Source organism: Bos indicus x Bos taurus, chromosome 3, assembly GCF_003369695.1.
Source record: "Bos indicus x Bos taurus breed Angus x Brahman F1 hybrid chromosome 3, Bos_hybrid_MaternalHap_v2.0, whole genome shotgun sequence".
NCBI lineage: Eukaryota > Metazoa > Chordata > Mammalia > Artiodactyla > Bovidae > Bos > Bos indicus x Bos taurus.
In genome coordinates, this window is record NC_040078.1 from 23,721,244 (window position 1) to 23,746,871 (window position 25,628).

The window sequence follows — 25,628 nt, forward strand, 5'->3', positions numbered from 1 at the left end:
AGCCTGCGCATGGCAACAAAGACCCAGCACGGCCAAAAAATAAAGTGAATTAATTAAAAAAAAAAAACGGATGTGGACAGTGAGCCAGTCTACTGACCATGAGGCAACTTCCTGTCCTCAGGGGACATATTAGACACACATGCACACATTTCTAAACCCCAAAATTCTAGGAGTCAGCGTTCCGAAGCCAGTTCTCTCCTGTCCCAGTATTTGTTTTGTCTCCACCACGGGAAGCAAACCCTTGCTTACCAGCCAAGGTACACAAGAAGGAATTCCACGCTAAGGTTAGGTGGTGTGGAGACACCACAAACCACAGACTAACATGAAGGAGTAGCCAGCACCAGCTGGATCTTAAACACATTTGCTTTTTTAAATTTAGGAGCATTTATGTGGACGAAGTGATGCAGTGAATGTGTCCCATGCCTTCACTGGCCACTCATGTCGCGGAAGACACTGGGGGCTGTTCAAGTAATTTTGGGTTCCTAAATTACTTGAGTAATTCTAAATTACTTTGGGTTGCTCTGACCTTAGAGCACAAAATCTGGTTTGTCTAGAGGAGTTTGGGAAGCTGAAAGTTGAGTTCGACTTTTTTTTTTGGCTGTGCTAGGTTTTTATTTCTGTGCACGAGCTTGAGCTTTCTCCAGCTGCAGCGAGCAAGGGCTGCTCTCTAGTTGCAGTATGAGGGCTTCTCATTGCAGTGGCTTCTCTTGTTGCAGAGCACAGGCTCCAGGCCATGCAGGCTTCAGTAGCTGTAGCACATGGGCTCAAGACTTGTGGTACCCAGGCTCTAGAGCACGGACTCAATACTTGCAGTGCACAGGCTTATTTGCTCTGTGGCACATGGGGGTCCTCCTGAATCAGGGATCGAACCTGTGTTTCCTGCATTGGCAGGCGGACTCTTTACCACTGAGCCACCAAGAGAAGCTTCTGAGCTCAACTTTACTTTTAACTAAGTTTAACTTCATCAATCTCAGCCCACCTTTCTAGCTAGTGGTGGGCTCCGGTGGCACCCCACCCCCCACCCCCCAACAACCAGATCCCACATTGTGCAAGATCTCTTTCCATTCGGAGGGAATGCGTTGTCTGATGTCAGGGCAACCATGTCTAGATCTGGCAAAACATTACTACTAGGGTGAACGGAGGGCCCTTTGGTGCACAGGATTCCATGTAGGAGCCCTGAGTGAGACCTGCTCATCTGCTCTGAAAGAAAGGCCTACGGATGAAGGAACCAATGTTTACCAAGTGCCTTAGGCACTTCCCACAAATCACTTGTTATCCATTCAATCCTGAGAGGTCTCACTGTCCCTCTTACTGATGAGGGAACAAAGGCTTAGGGGAGTGACACACTGTGCTCAAGCTCAGAGCAGCTCCAAGCCACTTTGCTGTTCACGTCCCAGTCCATCCCCTCCCAGGTGTGCAAGGCCCTGACACATGTTATGAGGTCCTGGCAGATGTCAGCACAGGGAGTGGCTACAGGCGGAATTTCTATGGACCTTCGGTTTAGTCATAGCACTGAGGCCACAGGAATGGGTTTGCTGCTGCCAGTGGCGATCAGTTACCCTGTATCGGGCCTTCTCGGCCTGAGGAAGCCTCCAAAACCGGTGCTACTGGGTGTGAGGTGGGAATAGACAATCCCCTACCGACAGAGGGAAAACAACCCTCAAGAGGTGAAACCCTTCAGGCACAGGAGTACTATTCTGACATGTTTAATGAAAATCTTAAAATCATGTTATATACTGTCTATCCCATACTAAACTGGGGCTTCCCAGTTGTGCTAGTGGTAAAGAACTCACCTGCCAAAGCAGGAAACACAAGAGACGTGGGTTCGACCCTTGGGTCAGGAAGATCCCCTGGAGGAGGGCATGGCAATCCACTCCAGTATTCTTGCCTGGAGAATCCCATGGACAGAGGAGCCTGGCAGATTATGGTCCATAGGGTTGTGAAGAGATGGACATGACTGAAGCAACTGAGCATGCGTGCACACACACACTATACGCAACTGGCTTTGTGAATTTGCCAAATATCCTCAGGCCCCATGCCTTTACTCACACTTTCTTCCTCTTATGAAACCTTTCCAAACATCTCCTGGGAGCCACCACCCTCAACTCAAATGACTTTCTCCTCTGGTCTCAACAGAATTCACACACACCTGTTGTGGCTCTTTCCTCATTGCTTCCAGTGACATGTATGCTCTGTCCCCCAGCAGAGGGAGATGTCTACAGAAGCAGTCTGAGCTCTAATAAACCTCCCCCTAGGCAGAACACCTAGCCCAGTGCCTGGCACACAATGCCATGCATGTTTGGTGAATTACATTCATCAGTGCGCAGCTATGTTCCCAGGTGGAAGGGGGAGTCTAAAATAGCACAGTGTGTGCGTGTTAGTCGCTCAGCCCTGTCTGACTTTGCGACCCCATGGACTGCAGCCCACCAGGCTCCTCCATCCGTGGAATTCTCCAGGCAAGAATACTGGAGTGGGTTGCCATTTCCTTCTCCAAAAATAGCACAGGCACTTGCTCAAATCCTTGAGGTTTGTTCCTATAAAAATGTCTCTTAAAAACTTGAGACACAGGGAAAGGGTCCTCTTCAGAGCACCCCCACACAGACATGTAGTCCACCCATCTAGATCTCTCTTTATGGGTCTCCCTTTATGTCTCCTACTCACCTGCAGCCAAAGCCCAGCCCCACAGCTGCCCGCGGATGCCCTCCGGTGGCTCTTCCAGGTAATGACAACACAAAACTGCCCAGAGAGTAGAGGGTAGGCTCTTTATTGGGAGGTGATTGCTGTACCACAGAAAGATAGGAGTCAGAGGAGACACAAGCAGTGTCAGCCCCAGAAATGTGGATCTCCTCTCCCAGGGAATATGTTTCTTCAGAAAATCCCACGAGGCTGGGACGGGAGAGCCCAAGGTTAGAAGCAGAACTGGAAAGCCTCGGTCACGTGCGGCTTCCAGGGTGCCAGGCTGGGGAGTAGGGAGGAGATACTCATGACGTGCCAGGTCTCCCCATCTGACACCACGGAGCTCTGGTAGGACAGCAGCTGCACCCCTGCCTCTGCAAGGAGGCCTGGAAGTAGAAGAAACCCCTGGTTAGCACCAGGCACAGGGGAAGGAGAAGCAGGAGGCTGGGAGTGGGCTCACAAGCCTTGATTTCTGACATCAGTATTGCAACAGGGGTGGTGGTCTCAGACCTGGAGAGCTGAGACAGAGGGAACAAAGGGCTCTGGTCAGCTCCCTCACTATTCCAGTAGCTTCAGAAACACCCTGACCATCAGGCAAGGCAGGGGAGGAAAGATTAGCCACAAAGAGCAAAAGCCACCAGCTGGACTTGCTGGCTGGCAGTTTTATCCAGACCATTAGCAAGGGAGAAAAGCAGGGGAAAGTTCCTCTTGGCATCTGGCAAGGACATTGATATCAGGCCCCCTGAGGCCTGTGGACACTCATTCTCTGTCATACTTGGAAGTGCCCCAGGACCCCTAGCAGGTGGTGCCAGGGGCCTGAGGCAAGTCCAAGATGCCCACGACTGCTGGAGGGGATGCTCAGACAGGCTTTGTTGGATCAGGCTGACCACCACCCAGCCCTGCCATCAGGAAACCTGCAACTCAGTGGCTCTGAACTCCAGGATACACTTCTATAGGCCGTCTCAAACTGAGTCCTTAACCTGGTGAGCACCTGGCTAGTAACAGGGGCTCTGGGGTCCCACCCCTGACGCATGGCTCTGCAACCTCAGGTAAGGCAGTTAATCTCGCAATTCCACATCCAGCCCCACATGTTCTGGAAACTGCTGCAGATCCAGTGATGCCTACAGGCATGAAGAGGGGCTGAAGGAGGCAGAAATCCACAGACTGCAATCCCAGGACAGAGCCCTCCCCACACACACACAGCCGTCCCTGCCTCCAGGGCACTGGCCAGCCCCACAGGCCCTCCTCACCAATCATGGTCGGCAGCATCGCAGGGTTGGAGGCCTGAGCCCGGAACATGAGCAGCGGCTGGCCAGGGTGGAGAGGCACTTCTGGTCTGAAGACAGCTCCGTTGAGCGCCTGCAGCACAGGCTTGGTGCCCTGGACCAAGCCCACAGCCTGGTAGGGGGCACCTGCCAGGGCCACGGTCAGCAGGCATTCCCCAAAGTCCTGCTCCCGTGGTGTGGCAGGGTTGTGGGAGGTGGTCACCTGCAGAGAGGAGGCAAAGAGGCACAGTGACGCCCACTCCCTCCCTTGGCCTAAATGCCAATCTGTAGGGCATCAGCCTGGCCGCCACACTTAGCAATTCAGGGTTAGGGGAGAGGGCAGATGGGCAAGCCTGGCGCCCCTGAGTATGAGCTTCCTCCCTGAAGGAGGGCGAAGAGATCTACCCGATACAGGTAAAGGCTTGGAGGGGAGGGTGGGAGGAGAAGGCAGAGGGAGGGAGGCAGACTTCTCTCTGTCCCCAGGATCATCCCTGAAGAAGGGCTGGACAAGCAGCCCAGCCACCAGAGGCAGTCCAGCCTGATCCCTCCGGTGCTGACTTCCTGCTCCCTGCACAGAAGCAGTGGCCAACCCAGGATGTCAGAGAGCAGGCGAAGGAGAGGAAGGGGGCCATGGGAGCTCACTGCCCACTGCCTCCGCCAGCTCGCGCTGGCTGAGAAACACAGACTTTGATCTTAAGATGGAACCAGAAGGGAAGACACCACAGGGAAGCCCCTGAGGGGCTGCAGAGGAGAAGAGGATGTGTGGCGAGCTCCGGGAGTTTGCAGACTAGCCCAGACCCTGGGTGGGGTGGTAAAGGAGTGCTGGATGGAGAGTCAGAGGCTGATGCGGGGCCACCTCCCAGCTCCCAGCCGGGCTCTGAGATCTCCTTCTTGGCTGTGAAGTGGGGGTCCTGCTGGCCCTCTCGCTCACAGAGCAGTTATGCACACAGCACCTTCACAGTGTCAGTTCTCATGCTGATGCTCGGGGGCCGGCGGGGGGCAGGTCATGGCTGTCTCCCACAGGGAGGCACTGTCACGGGCAGGACTCATGCCCTGGGGAGTCCCCATCAGTGAGCAGAGCTGCGAGGAGCTCTGAACACAGGGGAGAAAGGCAGTGCTGAGGGGTGGAGGGGAGGGGATGGAGGGGAGGGGCGGGGAGGGTGCGCACATCGAGGCCGGCCTCTTTCACCAGCAGCATGGCGTTCACCAGGTTCACATTCGACTGCTGGGACGCGTCCTTCAGGAGGCCGATGATGACGGCAGGGGCCAGGCAGCTCCCGGAGTTCTTCAGGGATGATCCTGGGGACGGAGAGAAGTTGCCATCAGGGTGCTGTGTGTTGAGCAACACGGGAGCGGGCAGTGCACCCTGGCCCTGAGCCCTGGGTCACACGGCTCCTCACCGCCCTGGGGAGGCCCAAGCCCAGGCTGCTGGGCAGTTCTGGGGGATGGAGAGGCAGCCAGGGGTGGGGGACATACTGGGGGTCCACACCAGGGAGGCTCTACACCACTCTAAGAAACTCCTCTCCAGAACCCAGCCCAACTCCACTGTCCCCGGCCCGGCCACCTGGGTCTGCCTGTACCCTCACCCCTACTTGGCACTTACACCCTTGCTGGTCTCAGGAAGTGGAAGCAGAAAGGGGCAACCGAAGCACCTGAGCCAACCTCCCTGGCTCTGCCCCTTCCAGGTATTGGCAATGCTAGCGGTCTACCGCACCACCACCCCACCACTCCAGCCTTTCCGCAAGTGAGCAGATGTCCAACAGTCAGTGGGAGGACAGACCTCTGCAGAGTACAGGGGACCCACTCCCCAGCTGAGCCCCTGAGGACGTCAGCCTGCCGGAGAGCCCACCTTAGAATGTTCCAGAGCACAAAATACCCCCAGCACCTGCCTCATCTGACACACCCACCTCAGCTTTCACTTCACGGGTGAAGAACCCATGGCTCAGAGAAGGGGAAGTCCCAGGGCAGGTAAGCAACTGGGTCAAAACCAAAATAAAGGTTCTGTCGCTTCCCCCGGACTCCCTCCATCCATCCTACCGCCTCCCACAGGAAACTCCGAACCTTGTGGAGGTCCCTCTTGCATCCCAAACGTGCACATTTTAAGAATACGGCATAACAGGACTTAGGAAAATTAAGCAGACTTCCCAATGACTGTGTGCCCCTCCCTTTCTGTCCTCACTTGGTAGCAAGCGGCCATACTCAAATGGAATGTGAGACGCGGGGTCACAAGAACGGGGGTGTCTCCGAGCCCCTCTCTGGTCTGTGGCCTGCAGCAGGCACACCCGCTGGGACTGCAGGAGTCCACAGCCCTCTCTGCCCTCCCTCTGCAGAGTCCCCAACTCACCCTGTGTCACCACCTGGATGGCCCCTTTGGGAGACCCAGCCCAGGCCTGCATCAGCGCCCCAAGAGCTTTAGCCAGACTGACCCAAGGCTTGGTGTGTGGACAGAAGATGCTGGCAAGGGCCTGGGCATTTACCTGCAGAGAGAGGGGAGCAGGACTGAGGTCAGGAAGGGGAGGGACAGGGCACCCCTGCCCGAATCGGCTCCCAGACAAGGTCTTAAGGCCAAGCTTCAGCTCCACATGGAGAGCAGGCAGCAGGGGGCCAGCCTGGTTTTTGGGTGTCTTGGGGTGATAACCTTCATCAGCCACCCACAAGATGACAGCTTGTTCCTGTCGCTGAGGAGTGCTATACAGCCAGAAAACGGCACAGCTCCCTGGCTCCCCCTACTGGCTCCCCTAAGCACAAAAGGCTCCCCCACTTCAAACTGCCAAGAGGGGAGCAGGGAAGAGAGGGAAGGGACATCTCCCTCTTCTCTGAATGTGCCGCCACCCCTCCCCAACTCCACCAGAGATTTGATTTTCCTGTGCAAAGGAAGGAAGATGGGTCTTTGACGTAAAGCATGTGGAGAGTCACAGATCACTTAGACCTAGAGTAGTGGGTCTCTCTGGAATGGCTTTCCTATCTGCCTTCATTTTTATTTTCTTTTATTTTTTTTAATGTATATACTTTTTTTGTGTGTGTGTGTGTGTGTGTTTTTAATTGTATTTTATTTTTAAACTTTACAATATTGTATTAGTTTTGCCAAATATCGAAATGAATCCACCACAGGTATACCTGTGTTCCCCATCCTGAACCCTCCTCCCTCCTCCCTCCCCATACCATCCCTCTGGGTCATCCCAGTGCACCAGCCCAAAGCATCCCGTATCGTACATCAAACCTGGACTGGCAACTCGTTTCATACATGATATTATACATGTTTCAATGCCATTCTCCCAAATCTCCCCACCCTCTCCCTCTCCCACAGAGTCCATAAGACTGATCTATACATCAGTGTCTCTTTTGCTGTCTCGTACACAGGGTTATTGTTACTATCTTTCTAAATTCCATATATATGCATTAGTATACTGTATTGGTGCTTTTCCTTCTGGCTTACTTCACTGTGTAATAGGCTCCAGTTTCATCCACCTCATTAGAACTGATTCAAATATATTCTTTTTAATGGCTGAGTAATACTCCATTGTGTATATGTACCACAGCTTTCTTATCCATTCATCTGCTGATCGACATCTAGGTTGCTTCCATGTCCTGGCTATTATAAACAGTGTTGCAATGAACATTGGGGTACACGTGTCTCTTTCCCTTCTGGTTTCCTCAGTGTGTATGCCCAGCAGTGGGATTGCTGGATCATAACGCAGTTCTATTTCCAGTTTTTTAAGAAATCTCCACACTGTTCTCCATAGTGGCTGTACTAGTTTGCATTCCCACCAACAGTGTAAGAGGGTTCCCTTTTCTCCACACCCTCTCCAGCATTTATTGCTTGTAGACTTTTGGATCGCAGCCATTCTGACTGGAGTGAAATGGTACCTCATAGTGGTTTTGATTTGCATTTCTCTGATAATGAGTGATGTTGATGGAACTGGAGGAATCAACCTACCTACTTCAGGCTCTATTACAAAGCCATAGTTATCAAGACAGTATGGTACTGGCACAAAGACAGAAATATTGATCAATGGAACAAAAAAGAAAGCCCAGAGATAAATCCACGCACATATGGACACCTTATCTTTGACAAAGGAGGCAAGAATATACAATGGAGAAAAGACAATCTCTTTAACAAGTGGTGCTGGGAAAACTGGTCAACCACTTGTAAAAGAATGAAACTAGAACACTTTCTAACACCTTACACAAAAATAAACTCAAAATGGATTAAAGATCTCAACATAAGACCAGAAACTATAAAACTCCTAGAGGAGAACATAGGCAAAACACTCTCCGACATACATCACAGCAGGATCCTCTATAACCCACCTCCCAGAATATTGGAAATAAAAGCAAAAATAAACAAATGGGACCTAATTAAACTTAAAAGCTTCTGCACAACAAAGGAAACTATTAGCAAGGTGAAAAGGCAGCCTTCAGAATGGGAGAAAATAATAGCAAATGAAGCAACTGACAAACAACTAATCTCAAAAATATACAAGCAACTCCTACAGCTCAACTCCAGAAAAATAAATGACCCAATCAAAAAATGGGCCAAAGAACTAAATAGACATTTCTCCAAAGAAGACATACAGATGGCTAACAAACACATGAAAAGATGCTCAACATTTTTATTTTATATCTTGATTTTAAGTGTGTTTTTACACTGTCACAAAACACTCTGTCTAAATACCACAATTTGTAAGGCGGGATTTAGACACTTTTTTTTTTTTTTTTGCCATACCACACAGCGTGTGGGATCCCAGTTCCCCAACCAGGGACTGAACCCAGGCCACAGTAGTGAAAGCACTGAGTCCTAACTACTGGACCACCAGGGAATTCCCTGAATTCATACACTTTTGATGATCCTATCACTCCTCAAATGTGGACTCCTGTGAAGTCCACACAGGCCTGCTGGGCATTTGCAAAGAGGCAGAAGCCACATAATCCTCCAATGCTGTGAAGTCTAGGGTCTGGCCAGCTGGACCCCCCGCTGACAACAAAGCAGCATGTTCAGGGTCAAAATGTCTATTTCGTCTTGTGGCTCAAGATGTCTCTGAATTAAGTATCTGGCCACTTACACTGAGGCAACCTGTAAAGAGAATCATCTAAGAAGGATTTAATTAGAATCCTGGGGTTGGATGCAAATCAATCAAGCAGATGTAATGAAAGGAAAACGTAGATCTTTCTATTCCTGTTTCCACAGAGAAAACTGGCAGAGAATGAAAGAAGATGGAGCCCTAATGATGGAAACAGCTGAGGAGGCAGGACTCCCCAGCAGACCCTGCTGTGTGATGGGGTCCCAGGTGTGATGGCGCCCCACGGCTGGCTCCCCTTTGATCCTCTCTGAAGTGCACAGAAAGAAAGGGCAGTGAGTCCCAGAACTGCAAGAGGAGAACTGAAGGGCCAGGTGACGGCTGTGGGGGCAGAACTGCAGAGGGCAGGGGGAAAGCGTTCACTGGAGAAGCCCCAAGGTATGCGCCACACCTGGTTCCTTCCCCACGCAGGCCAGGGCGCTGCTCGCCAGAGGTCTGCCGAGTCAAAAGGGGCATCTATCTTCTCTAGAAGACAAGCAGGAGGCTCCAGGAAGAGCCAAGGCATTTGGGTGCCAACCTGATCCTCAAGCTAGTCTGTGCCTCAGGTCACAGCAGAAAGGAACTGGAGAGGACTCAGTAAAGAATGAGGGACACTGGGGCTTCCGGGGTGACAAGGAGGTCTTTCTTACAAATGCCTGTGGTACCCGAGCCACTGCAGGGTAAAACAGGCATTTGTTCCTAATTTGAGACTAAGTTTAATGATCTGACTGAGATCTGACCACATAAGTAAGAAGGGGACATTTCATGGGTCCCTTACTTTCTCAGCATGTAGCGGTCACGGTGGCCTGGAGAGTTGGGCTCCCAAACAAGGGCTGAACAAAGCACTCTGTGTCTCTCCCGCCATAACTCTGTCCTCAGAAGCGAAAAGCCCTATGCTGAAGGTCAGCCAGGAAGGTCAGGGACCACCCTCCAGCCCTGCCCCCTCCATTCATTATTGGTTAAGTATTTGGGGTAGAGCCACATGAGCTGCAGAAAAGCTTACATCCTGCTCTGGGTTTGTTTGTTTTTTTTTATCCTTTGAAACCTTAAAGAGGACCAGGAAGGGCACATTGAGAGCACAGTCAAGAAGTCACGATTTGGGGAAATTAAGGGGCCAGTGAGCGTGGAGAGTTCCTTAGCAGGGGTGATGAAGGCTGCGGGGGCAGGGTGGCCCCTGCTCAGGATTCTAAGTGGAGGTTATGAAAGGCTTTCTCTTCGGTCCGTCCCCCCCTCACTCACCCAACCTTGGGCACCCCGCCATCACGCCAGCCTCACTCCTTCACTCCCAAGGCCTGCAGAGAACAAAGGAGCCTTTCTCCAGAGGCATGGCGCAGGGGGAAAAAAAAAAAACAGTGTCTCAGCAGCAAGCCTGCAACAGAACAAGCTAAGCCGGCTCCAGGGTGCCAGGCCTCAGCTCTCGAGGCTAAACTGCAGGGCAGCTCCTGCCGCCCCACCCAGAGCACTGCCAGCCGTTGTCAAGTGCAGTCCCTTATCTTGGGCTCCCAGGGCTGAATCTGGTCACTGCTCAGCCCCGCTGTCCCCATTCCCAGCTAAAACATGGCCTCCTCTGACTTCTCCTTCTGGGCCCAGCCCCACAAGGCATACTTACAACCCCCGCCAGGGCCTTCCCCTTCACCATGTCCACAAACTGGAGGGCGATCTCCTCCCCGCAGCGACTCTGAGCCTCCTTGGTGCTGGCGCCCAGGTGGGGGCAGCTGATGACATTCTCATGGTTCACCAAGGCCCGGTCCCGGGGTGGTTCCTGACCAGAAAGAGACATCTCTGGGTGGGGTGCTATGGACTGCCTCAGAAACTGGAGGGGGAGAGGGCAGGAGCAATGCCAACTCCTACTTCTGTTTTGCCCGGTGGTCAGTGGACTCAGTAATAATCCGCTTCCTCATGAATGTTCCATCACAGCAGAACAGACAGAGTCGTAGACTGGATTCCAATCTCAGCTCCATCACTTACTACTCATGTGCTTTGGGCACATCTCCATCTCTCTGAGCCTCAGTTTCTCTATCTGTAAGATGGGTTAATACTACCTGCCTCCTGACACAGAGGTGTTATTTTTGGCAACATAATTTCTCCCACTAGAGACAGTAAGCCAAGGCCTTTGCTCAGCTGGGCTTCCAGCCCAAGGCCCTTTGTTCCCACCTCCCCTCCGCCCCCTACGCCGAGCAGGCACTTACCTCCGTGAACACGTCCAGTGCAGCGCCAGCACACTGACCCGACTGCAGGGCCCGGAGCAGGGCACCTTCGTCCACGATCCCTCCTCGAGCACAGTTCACCACGCACACCCCCTTCTTGCACTGGGCAAAGGTGCTGTCGTTCAGCAGGCCTGGGAGGGAAGGAGACGCTGTCTTGCAGCAATGGTGTCGGGAACCACTTGCTCTGGCTCCGGAGGCCCCGCCATCCCCACCACGGGCTCTTCCCCACACGCCTCCTTCCTGGGGGACTACAACCTCTCTGGTCTCACTGCTCCCTTCTCAGATGCTCTGGGCCAGGAGTCCTAGTGACGAATTTGGACCAGACTCAGTTGAGTTGAGAAACATCTCAAATGTCCCTGAGATGTTAGTGCTTCAGGTGGTGGTCCAAGGAAGTATCCACAGGGTCACTGATCCTACATGTTGACCCAGTTCACCCAGACCCTGTGCATTGCCAGCCAGCTCACCCCTCCTCGGTCTGATGCCGGGCCGTGTAACAAAGCATCACCGTGCTCCATGCTCACAGGATCTGGATGCCACCTTCCCACCATAGCTGGTCCCCAGTGTGGGCAGAAGGCCCAGACTGAGGGCCCACCCTTACCTGGTCGGTGGCTTCTGTGGTCAACCCACACACCTACCTGTGGTGGAGGGCAGGAGAGGTGTGTGCACAGTGATAAAGTCACAGAGAGGCCAGATCTGCTCCAGGGGCAGCTGCTGCACACCGAAGGAGGCCGAGACCTCTGGCGAGATGATGGGGTCGTAGCCTATGGTCTGGGGACGTGTGAGAGGCAGAGGGTAAGTGTAACTATTAGTTATCAGTACTGGTATTATTAATCATGGCTACCGTTTATGGAGCACTGACTCTAAACTGAGTACTACTGTTAAGCCTTCCCTCCCTGGTGGCTCAGACAGTAAAGAATCTGCCTGCAATGCCAGAGACTGGAGTTCAATCCCTGGGGTGGGACGATCCCCTGGAGAAGGGACTGGCAACCCACTCCAGTATTCTTGCCTGGAGAAGTCCATGGACAGAGGAGCCTGGCGGAGTCCATGGGACTGCAAAGAGTCAGACACAACTGAACAACTACCACAATACCCATTTATCTCTCACGGGAATTCAAGGGGGTTGGTACTATTATTCTTCCTACTTGAGATCTGAAGGAAGTGGGGCATCCATGCTGGAGCAGGCAGGGTCAGAATTCAAAGGGAGGTTCACCCACCTCCAAGCTCTGGAGCAGCAGGTATGTGGCTGAACCAGTGCAGCTCAGACACCCTTTGAAAGTGGGGAGCCCCCGTGAGAAAGGACGATGCTGTGGGGAGCAGTGACGCGGTCAGAGGGCACGAGGGAAAGGAGGGGAGAAGCTGGCTGCAGCTGGAGGCCCCAGGGGCCAGAAGATGGGCAGGCACGCCGCCTACTTCAACGGAGCTAGGAAGAGGTAAAGGAGAAGGGTGGTGGTGGTGCCCAGAGGGCTATCAACAAGACAGACTCAGCACCGGGGAAGGGGGTGAAACACCAATGCTGATACCAGGTGGGCAGAGTACGGTCCTGTCTCTCCAAGGTTCTTTTCACAAGGCTTAAAGTGTATCTCGTCTTGGAAGGTGTAACTGGGTGACTAATCAGGCAGAGGTATAAACGACTAAAGGCAGATCCTTTCAACAAGGCAGGCTTGACTGGGGAGGGGAAGGACATCAAGAGGAGGAAAGTGAGACTTAGAGGCACCGTGGGTTGAGAGGATCCAGAAAGAACCGCGGTCTGAGCTGGTGGGAAGAGGGCAGCCCCCAAAGCAGAGGTACGTCCCTGAGGCTTCAGAGAAAGAGGGAAGGTTGGCTCCTGGGAGATGAGGGCAGACAGGAAACTTGGGGTGTAAACTTCATTGACCCCATGAAATCAGCCAAAGGTCATCACATATTGATGGGAAGAGGGAATGCTAGAGAAGACAACGCTCACGAGAAGGAAGAAAAGGCACAGACTCATAGCTGATGATGGCAAACACCCTTTGCATTAACTAGGTGCCTCACGGGGCTTCCCTGGTGGCTCACTGGCAAAGAATCCACCTGCCAATGCAGGAGACAAGGGTTTGATCCCTGAATCAGGAAGATCCCCTGGAGAAAACAATGGCAATCCACTCCAGTATGCCTGCCTGGGAAATCCCATGGACAGAGGAACCTGGTGAACACAATTTAGCAACTAAACAACAAACGACAACATGCATCTCATACTTGATGAGTTAGATACTATTACTTCCCTATTTCACATATGAAGAAACTAAGACAGAGGTTAAATGATTTGCATGCTCAGTTGCTAAGTTGTGTCTGACTCTTTGTGGTCCTGTAGACTGCAGCCCACTAGGCTCCTCTGTCCATGGCATTCTCCAGGCAAGAATACTGGAGTGGGTTGCCATTTTCTTCTCCAGGGGATCTTCCCAATCCAGGGATTGAACCTGCATCTCCTGCACTGGCAGGTGGATTCTTTACCACTGAGCCACTTGGGAAGCCCATTAAATGATTTAACCAAGGTCATAAAGGTAGCAAGTGGTAGAATTGGGACACAAGTATTCTGGATCCAGGGTCCACGCTCCTAATTCCAACCTGCTAATCAGGGGTGGAGCGGGGAGGCCCACAGCCCCCACCTGAGAAAACAGGGATAAAATGAGATGGAAACATCTCTTCTTACATCAGAAAGAATCCTGGCTACCAGCCACATACCTCTCAGTAGGGGCGATGCTTTGAAGGTTGCCAAGGCAGCACAAGCAGCTGGGAGGGATGTGCAACTAGGTAAGACGCATTTTTCTCTAGAAATAGCAAAGACCTAACCACTTCCTGCCTGGTCTACCCAGGAGGCCTGCCCCGGGCTCTCTCCCTGGGCCTGGCCCATGTCAGCCACAGTGACCTGATGGGGAAGAGGTGTAGAAGTCATAAGAATCTCAAAGGTACTGAAATGCTCAAGAAGGCAGGACAGTTGGCTGAGCTGTGCAGGTCTGCAGGACCCAAGATAAGGACTCTGAACCAGGAGATGGGCCTGAGTCTAGCCTCAAGTGCGGTCAACTGTGTGTCCAGGTGCAAGTCAGTGCCTCCAGACCTGGATCCTCAACTTTAAGAAAAGGAACAGGTGGAAAATTTCAAAGTGACCCCTCCTCTGGCTTTCAACAATTCAATGTTCCATGAAAAGAAAACTCCCTGAGAAAACATTCAGAGTTGGCCCAGGATGAAACCAAACACAAACAGAAAGAACACAAAGCCTAACATTTCAACAGTGGTTACCTCTAGGTAGTAGAATTAACTTTTTTTCTCCTTTATGCTTTCCTAAACTCTTTCAGGTTTCCCCCACTGATCATGAATTTCTTTTGAAGCTAGGGGAAATATAAAAGTTATTTTAGAAAATCATGGCACAGAAGATTACTAGATCAAGTCAGCCTTCCTAGAGAAAAAACAAAAAACAGTTATGAATGAGATGTGGCTTTTGGAACCACATTTTTCATTCATCGTCAGCTCTGTGGCACCAAACAAGCCAAGTGGGTCCCACTCCAACCCTCGTGGAGGTATAGGGGAAAGAGGCTGCCCCCCTCCCCACGCCCTTACAGGATGGTAAGCTCATGGCCATTCCACAGAGGTAAACTCTTATTTTCTCGTGGGGAGAATGAAACATCCAGGGGAGGGGAGAGGACCCTGCCCTGGTTCTCACAAGTCTTCTTTGTCCACTGGCTCTGAGGCTGGCTGGAACAATGTCCCATTCATCTCTAATCCAGATATACTTTTTTTTTTCTTCATGCAGAACATGGGGAGGATGGGGATACCAACAGAAGTCACACAGCCAAACCTAAGGGAGCAAGTTCATACAACCCTATTGCCTCTGGGCTCTCAGGAGCCAAGAATCCGCGCAGGGCTGTCGAGGAAGGCTCCTGCAGGCTGAGTCTATCACAGTGTCCCTGCTGCAGGTGCCTGGGGCTAAAGGGTGGGGGTGGTGGTGCAGGGGAGATAAGCATCTGCCAGGCTGTCAGCAGGCCCTGACTCAGCTTTCTTTCATAGACAGACAGAACCTCCTTCATCTGCAGACAATTGCAGGGGAAGAATTTTACCCTGTTCTCATTTTTCACTCAAGATACCCAGGGCAGAGACAGGGGCTGAACTCAACTAAGGGCCAGGAGACATGTTCCGGGAGGTAAAAAGGGTGACATGAGGCCCAGGAGACCAACCCCGAGTCGGGTTCCGATGTGTCCAAGAAAGGTCAGGTGTCAAATGTATGGATGTCAGGCACTTCCGGGTTCATACCATCTATTCCTAGAGAGGAGTCTTGGGGATTTGCATAAAGGGATTCCCCACCCCAACTCCAGCCCCAGGACAGAGTCCTGATGTTGGGGCAACACAGGAACCCTAGCTTTTCAAGTGGTGCTCCCAGGTGACCTCCTAGCTGCTGTCATAGAAGGCAGCCTTGGAAGACCAGTCATACTGCTCCGGGTCCCTCTGGCTGCCTGTGGATGGAGGAGATCAGGGAGGCTTTCAAGGTATAAAAGGGCTCCAACAGAGGAGCCTAATGGTCACGTGCCTCTCTCTATCCCAGAGCCAATCTTTGAGTTTAGCATTGGCACTCTCCCCCCGAACCACACAATGAAATCTTAAACACAAACTCAATATAAAACCATATCAGGACCTCCCTGGTGGTCCAGAGGTTAAGAATCCGCCTGCCAATGCTGGGGACACAGGTTCAATCCCTGGTCTGGGAAGATCCCACATGCCATGGGGCAACTAAGCCCATGAGCTACAACTACTGAGCCCACGGGCTGCAACGACTGAAGCCTGAGAGCCTAGAGCTCTGTATGAGAAGCCACTAGCATGAGAAGTCTGTGCATGGCAACTAGAGAAAACCCCTGCACAGCAACGAAACCCAGCACAGTCAAAAATAATAATAATATAAAACCAGATCAATTCAAAACCATAGAGGTGAAGGCCCAGAAGCCCCACCATCTGCTCTCTCCCTGGGCCCACACTCCATGTCCTTGAGTGCACGTGTGCATGCTAAGTTGCTCAGTCGTGTCCGACTCTTTGTGAGCCCATGGACTGTAGCCCCCAGGCTCCTCTGTCCATGGGATTCTCCAGGCAAGAATACTGGAGTGGGTTGCCATGCCCTTCTCCAGGGGATCTTCCAAACCCAAGGATCAATCCTGTGTCTCCTGCATTACAGGCAGATTCTTTACCACTGAGCCACCGGGGAAGCCCTTTGACGTCCTTACTATGTGTCTAAACTTGAGGCTCTGGGAAGAATCTGAAAACCACTGCTCTGGGGCAGAAAGAATTTCAGGTACCAGACTGAGATGCGAGCTGCCTGCTGTGTGAATGACTGAGCACAGGAACATGGCGCAGGGACTGATGTACCAACAGGAACCAGCAGGAAGGACGGCGGTGGCGGCGGTGCTGGGCAAAGAGCACCGAACTGGGACCCAAGAGGAGTCTGAGCTGGACTCCACCCCTTACTCGTCTTATTATCTTGAGCATTTCACATAACCTTCCTGGGCCTCAGTTTACTTATCTGTAAACTGGGATAATAATATCAACTCCAGAGGGTCATTGTAGGCATGATATCTAACACAGCAGATCTCAGTAAATATTCAGTTCAGTTCAGTTGCCCAGTCGTGTCCAACTCTCTGTGACCCTATGGACTGCAGCACGCCAGGCTTCCCTGTCCATCACCAGCTCCCAGAGCTTGCTCAAACTCATGTCCATCAAGTTGGTGATGCCATCCAACCATCTCATCCTCTGTCATCCTCTTCTCCTCCTGCCTTCAATCCACAGCCTTGTCTAACTAATTCAGTAAATATTGGCAAGACCCAAAGGAACTGATGACAACTGGAGCCTCGAGTTAAACATCCCTCCCTTTGGGCTAACGTCAGACTCATCACAATACTGGCTACAAAGAAACTGTTAAGAGATGCTAGTCTGCTCCTCACAGAAAACCTGGTTAGAAAGTACAAGGCTCAGCTCCTGATTGGCTGGGGCCTGTTAAGCCATCCCAGGGGACAGGCCAGTTTGAATGAGTTGAGCCTCCAGAGTTATAATCTGTTATCCAGAAACATTACTTAGGACAAGAATATTAGCGTGTTAAGACTCAAGTGACTCAGAACACCAGCGGCTGCAGGCTGCCAGATTTATCCAGAAACCCACACCTGTACCTATGGCTCAAGCATGTCAGCAGCTGCTCTAAGGGCCTCCAAGGCTCCTTCTAGGCTCTTCCCTCACCCATCCCCACTCATACACCACGTGCTGTTAGGAAGCCACCTGGCTAAGCTCCCCTTTCCCTAAGTGACAAGACAGTCACAAAGGGAAGGAGGAAAAGGGATGGTCCACCCCCCAGCATCTGAGCACAAGAAGGTCTCTCCTTACAGCTCCTGTGGCATGATGGGGTCAGGTCTTAAATCCTGATACCCTAGAGAGGGTCAGATAACAGTCATCCTATTAACAGCCTAGCTGGGTTTCCCAGGTGGCACTAGTGGTAAAAACCTGCCCGCCAATGCAGGAGACATAGAGATGCGGGTTTGATCCCTGGGTCAGGAAGATTAGCTTGAGGAGGGCATGGCAACCCACTCCAGCATTCTTGCCTGGAGAATCCCGTGGACAGAGGAGACTGGCGGGCTACGGTCCATGGGGTGGCACAGAGTCGGATGTGACTGAGCACACACACACCAGCCTGATTAGTGGTTAACAGCCTGGTGACTGATCAGGAACAGGATAAGACCCCAGTGCTAGGAGAGAAGAGGATAATAAAAATAACATCTACAGGCTTTACTGTTCTGCTTCAGCTGGCCCAACCAGAACAACTCAGGGTCCCCCATGCCGCCTGGTCCACTCTGTGTCCTTTTTTAAAAAAGACCTTTTTGATGTGGAACATTTTTAAAGCCTTTATTGAGTTTGTTACAATACTACTTCTGTTTTCAGTTTTGGTTCTTTGGCCAAAAGGCATGTGGGATCTTAGCTTCCCAACCAGGGATGGAACCTGCAACCCCTGAAAGGTGAACTCTTAACCACTGGACCTCAAGGGAAGTCCCATCGTTATGTCTTTAGGTTGTTCTCCCAAGTTACTGTAACAAACCCAGTCCTTAAAAATTTGGCACCATTACCGATGATCACACGGTGAACTCATGGCCAGGGCCATTTCACAGTTTAAAGAAACTGGTAGCCCACTGGGGTGATGTACACTCAGAGATGTGAGGGCTCAAAGGGCATCTGTGTCTGTTCACATCCCCTCTTCACTTGCTGGCCAGGGAGTTATCTGGTCTTGCAAGTGTATCTGCAGTGATGGGGACTCACTCTCTCCTGAGACCACTTATTCCACTGAGGCCAGCTCTGTCTGTAACGCTGCCTCTCCAGCCTGCACTCTAGTGCTCCTTCCTGGATCTACTTCTCCGAGAGTGTGACTTGGCTATATGACTTCCCTTTGGCCATTTCAAGGCCTCGCCTGTGACTCCCACATCTTGATGAACTCAGAGATCCCAGTGCCTCCACCCTTTCTCAGGAAGCACAGATGTGTGGGCTCCGCTGCTGTCACTCTATCATCTCCCAAGTTTCACAGTCTTGCAGAACATGGGGTCTTGGACTGCTCAAATACTCACAACAGGAATTGATCGGTACGGAGCATGAAGAATGTCACCCCCTTGTTCTGAAAGTCATCTTCTTTCAATGCTGCCAAGAGTCACAGAAGCTGTTCTATCAACCATGTCACAATTAATCACACTGCAATGTTGTCAACTAAAGGCCTCCTGTTCTGGAAAAGCCTTTATAAACCACCTCTACACCCAAGCCTACTTGCTCTGGGGGCTCATATGTGGGGCACTGACACGTATTCCAATTAAATTTCCTATTAGGATGCCCAACCATTCTAGACTTCCTATGCCTCTTAGGACCTAAGTCTGAACTTTTAAGTATTAATTACTTCCCTCTGCTTCCTGTCATCGACAAATGACACATCATCCAGGCTGTTGATGAGCACAGGGAGCAAGGCAGAGCCCTGCACCATCCTGAACCAGTCCCCCTGCAGACCGAGATGAATACATCCTTCAGCCAGTTACTAAATCCTCAGCATCAAGCTCATGATCTCCATCTCAACCTCAAAGATATCATGAAAGACGTCACCAATGCTTGCTAAAGTCCACATTCTAAATGCTCATCGTTGAGGTAATTGCCAAATAAAAGCAATTTATCCCTTCAAAGGAATTCCATGCAACGGTTTAAAAATACAGTAAATCTATTTATTCCAAGACATATGTTTTTATCTTAAAAACATGCACAACAGTCTACTGTCTCTAGGCTAAAACTCCTCTACAGATACAGAACTGTACCTGTATCCCAGAAACCTGTATTCCATGTAAACACATAGAAAAAGTCCAAGATGACATATATCAAATGGATGTTACCTGAGGAAACTCGGATTGGGATGGTCATCTAGGAGACCTTTACCTAAATTTCAATTTTTATGAGAATGCATTCACTTATTACATGATTATAATTTTAAATAGTCAAGACATATACATCTAGGGTGTCCCATGATATTACCAGTTTACCACTGATTTCCAAAGAGAGACCAAGACTATTTGAAACAGCTTGTGTTTAGTAAACACTCATCCTGCCTGGATGCTGATAAATCATCTCTTCAGCAATTTGTTCAAGAATCTTCCTTCCTTGGCCTTTAGAAAATCTTGCTCTCCACAACTGCTCAAACATCAACCAAGGTTCAGATGATGCAGGTCAGTGATTTCTCTGCACTGAGATATGATTCAAAATGTGTCAGACCCAGGAAGCTGTTAGGGAGCTGGATCAAAATGAGCAGCTGACTACAAAAAGAGGCCACTTTGGGCCAGTGGGAAAGCACCACAGCCAGGCTGCTCTGGAGGGGCTGGGGTGTATGTGGGGTGGGGGTACATTCCAAGGTGTGTTTCAGGTTTACAAAGAACATGGACCAGAAGCAAAACAGTCTAGTGACCCTCCAGAGACATCTGCACAGAAGAACCCCCCAGTGAAGCAGATATATGTTGCAACACAAAAAAGGTACCCATACCCTCAAAACCATGCTGGGGACAGAGCATGTGGGCATGTGGTATGTGCTATGCCCAGAGACACAGGTGAGCACTCATATGCAGGGTCCAGACATCTCTGAGCTGAGCCCTGTCAGTCACGTCTGCTGCTGATGCTCAAGGTCCTGTATCCCTCTGTGCCTCTGGGAAGCAGCCGGGGCTGCGGTTAAGTAGCTGAGTGCTGCCAAAGGAACAGACAAGCTTACCAATCACTTAATTATTCAGGAAACAAGATGGCTTCGCAGGTGGTTCAGTGGTAAAGAATCCGTCTGCCAAGGTGGGGTTCTGTCCCTGGGTAGGGAAGATCCCATGGAGGAGGAAATGGCAACCCACTCCAGTATTCTTGCCTGAGAAGTCCCATGGACAGAGGAGTCTGGTGAGCTACAGTCCATGGAGTCAGAAACAGTCCAATGCAACTGAGTGACTGAGCACACGTGCATGCCGAAAGAATGGACAAGCTTATCAATCACTTAAATTATTCAGGGAACAGGGTAGGGTTTTTTTGCCTGGCTTAAGTCACCACAAAAGTCTCACGTCCTTGACAATGAGTGTGGCCGAGCCAGAAAAGCCCAGGGCACTGTGGTGCCTACGGGAGGGCCGCACACGTGACAGAATGACCGCTGGGTCTGGCAACCATCCCAAGTCACCACGTCATCAGTGAAGCACTCACGTGTTCGGCTACACGTGCCCTCCCTGAGTTTTACTGAACCCCTGACCCCTGCTTTTAGATGATCAGAATTTTCCAGGAGCTGAACCTTTACCCTGAGCCCTCACAAACAAGCAAAAAGGAGAGAGTGCTCCCTGTGGCTTGCACAAAGGACATGGCTTTGGTCCGCTTCCATGATCAATGGATCCTGCTGGGCCATGCCCCCTCTCACAGGGAGCCAGAAAAAGGTACCTCTCCCTCCTGGTGCTAAAGCTTAGCAGAGATGTCTGGCTGACTTCAGTCGATATGGTGAGTAGAGAAGATGGAGATTGTGGTACAAAGGGATGCCCAGCTGGTCCTTGTTCACCATCCATTTGCTATGAGCCCTTAGCAAAAACTTACAAAATTCAGAGGTTGATATAAAATTAAGGGTTAATCTATAAGGTCTCTCCTAATGCAAAGTGAGACGGACATACAGAAAGGAAGGAGCAAGGGAAAAAAGCAAAAATTCCATACAGCTTTATGTAAATGTGTCTAGACCGGAAATAATCTGATTTTCAAAACCATCTTCCTTAATGTCTCCTGGCTATAGTTTGAACCCACAGTCCCTCTCTCCACAGCCACAGTACACATGGAGATGCCCACCAGCCCACCCAGCTGCCACACCTCTCTTGCCCACGTGGGCACCTGGTGTGTTTCCTCTCTCTTGGCACGGTCTTCTGGATGGGTCCCTGGGGTTGGGGTTGGGGAGCAGCACTGCTTCTGATGAAAACCCTCGCTCAACCAGAAGAACTACTGAGCTCCAAGCACAGGCTAAGACAGAGCCTTGGTGGGCGGTGGGGTCAGGGAAGATTCCTGAGAAATGTGTGAGTTTTCCCAGCCACTGCGAGCTCTATGATCTTTTCACAGTGTATGAAAGTGGAAGTGTGAGTTGCTCAGTCATGTCCAACTCTTTGTGACCCCCCTGGACTGTAGCCTGCCAGGCTCGTCTATCCATGTGATTTCTCAGGCAAGAATCCTGGAGCAGGTTGCCATTCCCTTCTCCAGGGGATCTTCCTGCCCCAGGGATTGAACCCGGGTCTCTGGCATTGCAGGCAGATTCTTTACCGTCTGAGCCACCAGGGAAGTCCCTCACAGTGTATAGGCAAGCACCTTTCAACCTCTTCTGGACTGTGGAGGGGAGCTAGAAGACGGGACAGCAATGGCTCTGCTGCAGGGTTACAAATTTGCTCCTGCTTTCTGAATTATCACAGGAGACAGAAGCAGCAAAACAAGAAGGCCCTCACAGAAGGGGAGGGAAGGACAGGCAGGATAAGACTCCACTCTGCTTCACGGGGACTCAGGGCAATTACTCATCCCAGAGCTGAAGGATCTCCACCAAGTATTCCCAGATGCTGAGTTCAAGGGTCTAGGTCGGTGGGCCCATGTCCCCTCCCTCCCTGGCTTTACCACCCATTTACTCAGGGGCTCTAAAGGGGGCATCAGATTTTCCTAGGACAAAGCCTTCAGCTTCTCTCAAGCAAAGCTGCCTCTTCCAAAACTGCCACAGGAAGCCCCACATCAAAGAGGTCTAGTGACCTCTTACCTTCATCCCAAAGGACTGCATCCGGGTGGCCACTTCTCTCCCGATTCTGCCCAAGCCAAGAATTCCTAGGACCTTTCCATTCAGCTCGGTTCCCATGAACTGCAAACAGGGAAAGAAGCTGAAGTCAGCACCTGCAGTAGACCGTGGACACCGAGCCAGGCAGGGCGAGGCAAGGCCAGCCGCTTACCTTCTTCCGCTCCCACTTGCCATCCTTCATAGATGCCGCCGCCTGAGGAATCTGCCTGCAAGGACAGACACATTCAGCAGGCCCACCCAGACCCCACCAGCCCAGGAAGGAGGCGCAGTGTGAAGGCTGCATGGCCACTGCCTCTGCCGGGCATCCCCTGATGAAGACAAGCTCAAGCTAGGTCTGGGGGCTCAGGTTCAGAAATACCGAGGATGGACAAAGGAGTGTAGCAGGAGGATCCCTTGACAAGACCTGGCCTGGAGCCCTGGATTGTTTCCAGCCAAATGTCGGGCAGGAGGTTCTGAGTCCATCTCAGTTGCTTCAATACTGGCCTCAGTGACTCCGGACATGTAAAAGGCAAAAGCTAATCCTCCAGCATTTGTAGAGATAATGAAATGGTATATTGGGGGATTTTAACAACACCAAATGTTCCAGAAGCACAAAGATTTCCATTTTCTTATTTCATTCAGAGCTACAACTTGCGACATCTTCCACTATATCAGGGGATAGTTGAATACTTATTCTCCCTTGAGAGTTAGACTACACTGGGGTGAGCAGGTACTATAGTCTGGACACTTCCAACAACCGTAGCACCTCCTGTCTCACCACACACACACACACACACACACCCCACACACTCCACAGCCTATCCCCTCCTATCAGCCAACATGGAGGTCTGATTCTCCATGTGTTTTCCAGAGGGGACACAGGAAATTAGGGTGATGTGAGAAAGGATGTGATCAGAGGCAAAATATGTTATGTGGATCATGGTCCTCCAGGCTCTTCCAGAAGTGAGAAAGGAGGAGATAAGGAGCAATGTTTAAATATCAGCTCATCTGATGCTCACAATAACTGCATGGCGGGGGTGGGCGGGAGAGTTGGGGGCAGATTGCAGGCACTGGGGGTTAAACACCTTGCCCAGCATCACTCAGCCAGAAGTAGCAGAATGAATTCAAAGACAAGGAAGGCATCCCCACCAGTCAGCCTCCTAAGTATTTCAATGCCGGCTTTCCTGCCAGCCATAAAATTCAGCGGTGTGTGCGTGTCTGCATGTGCGAGAGAGAAAACAGAGATTCCAAGATAACCGTTCCCTTATTTCCACTTCCCTGAGTTCTGATACAAAGCTTTCTTTCCTGTCTACACGTTACTAGGCACAGATTCCATCTGAGGATGAGGTTCACAGAGAACCTGCCCTGCTGTCTCAGCCCTGTGAACTCACGGGCAAACTCAACAAAGCTCACGGAAGAAGCCCCATCTCACGACTCTGGCCCATCAGGCCCCACTGCAAGAAGGACAAAGTCCTCACTTCACTGAGGACAATGACTCGCCTCGAAGAAGCAAAGCCAGACTGATCAAACCTGCCCGAGTGAGACAGAGCCGCCATCTGCCTCCTCTGTCCTCTCGCCTCCCGACCTCTGCCCACCTGGCTGCATGGTGCCATCTGAGGTATGCCTGTGGCACCACAGGGTACAGGAAACCCCCACACCTGCCCTCTGGGTAGAGGAAACCCCCACACCCGCCCTCTGGGTAGAGGAAACCCCCACACCCGCCCTCTGGGTACAGGAAACCCCCACACCCCTCTCTGGGTACAGGAAACACCCACACCCCTCTCTGGGTGCTCCACCCAGCTGGCCATGGTCTCAGGTTTTAACACTGTGGGGTCCTCAGCAAGCCAGTGTGAGCAGGGCCACATGTGGGCAGAAGATCTCCTGAGAATTAAATGGAGGCCGACCTGACTTAACAAGAGGAAGGAAAACAGGCGGAACAGTGACGTCTACCTTTGTTGCATTCTCCTCACTGCCTTTCCATGTCCTTGTTCTTCTCCAGCTCCTCAGGACCAGGCATCTAGTCGAAGTCCCCCAGCGCAAGGCCCATCCCGGCCTGCTCTCCACCCACATTGCCCAGTGTCTCAACTTCTCTGTCCACCGCACCCCAACCCCTTCTACTGCTGCCTGGCTGGGAAAGCAGACTGATTAAACCAGCGCACAGTGAGTTATGAGACCGGTGATTCCTTCTCACAGCGTGCTCCCTTATTAGTTTTGATGCATCTTTGATGACTGAGGTTATGATGAGTGGTTGGGAACCTGAATCACACCACTTTGCCAACTCCTTTAAGTAAAGCTGGTCGTGGAATAAGAGGAAAACTATTCCTGACTCCCAAGGGAACATCACCTCCAAAAAAAAAAAATGTGAGAGAATTAGAAAGCTGCACTTTCCTTCCCTCATCCCTCAAAAACACAAACAAACAAACACCACTGAATTTAATAGCACACGTGACACCAGGGCATCAGGCCTCAATACTTCTCTAGATGTTCTGGGAGATCCAAACAGCCAATGCAGGGACCCCTTCTGGACCGGGTCCCTTCTGCTGGGCAATTCTCCCTATTCCTCCCTTTTTCCAATCTCCTCTCATCTTCACTGACAGGTCAGTATCAGTGAAGACCTACGATCTCAGGTAGAAATCTTAGGGAGAGTTAGAGCAAAGGTGAGTGCCCTCAGACCCTCTTCCAGGTCTTGAGAAGGGGAAAGAATCATTTCTCAGGCCCAGAAGGTTTCAGACCCCCTGAGTAGAGAAGTAAGGAGTCCTGGCTGCCTGGGTTCCCTGGTTTAAGGATCCATGGACCTGCGAAGGGACCCAAAACATCTTTCTGCCTGTCCACTGGCTCCTTGTCCTTCCCAATGACCCACTACCTGTTCAACAGCAGGAGCTCAGACAGTCAACTGTGTACATCTGTGCAATATTCATTGGTCCCTAGGCTGTCCCCTCTCTTTAAGAGATTTGACCCTTTGAGATCTCTTGTGTTATGAACCCACAGGTCTTGGTCCCAGGGATCCCAGGGAAGCTTTCTATTCCATTCTCTTACATATAGATCTGCAAGGACAGTGACAGAGGTAAGCCCCAGGAGAATCGGCCTGGCTGGGGAATCTAGAGAGAGCTTTTTGGATGAATTA

At 51.3% G+C, this 25,628-nt stretch overlaps 1 protein-coding gene across 1 annotated transcript in view; it reads right to left on the bottom strand.

Annotated features, from left to right (window-relative positions):
* Nucleotides 1-2,748: 2,748 nt before the first annotated feature.
* PHGDH (phosphoglycerate dehydrogenase) overlaps nucleotides 2,749-25,628 on the bottom strand; it is a 31,238-nt gene continuing 8,358 nt past the window's right edge. Inside the window, exons 4-12 of the mRNA XM_027535597.1 lie at nucleotides 22,677-22,731; nucleotides 22,490-22,588; nucleotides 11,841-11,973; nucleotides 11,188-11,336; nucleotides 10,608-10,760; nucleotides 6,286-6,418; nucleotides 5,110-5,240; nucleotides 3,927-4,164; nucleotides 2,749-3,062 (exon numbers count right to left, since the gene is read on the bottom strand). Coding sequence (XP_027391398.1) covers nucleotides 2,908-3,062; nucleotides 3,927-4,164; nucleotides 5,110-5,240; nucleotides 6,286-6,418; nucleotides 10,608-10,760; nucleotides 11,188-11,336; nucleotides 11,841-11,973; nucleotides 22,490-22,588; nucleotides 22,677-22,731 — 1,246 coding nt within the window. The 3' untranslated portion in view covers nucleotides 2,749-2,907. The remainder of the gene's footprint in view (nucleotides 3,063-3,926; nucleotides 4,165-5,109; nucleotides 5,241-6,285; nucleotides 6,419-10,607; nucleotides 10,761-11,187; nucleotides 11,337-11,840; nucleotides 11,974-22,489; nucleotides 22,589-22,676; nucleotides 22,732-25,628) is intronic.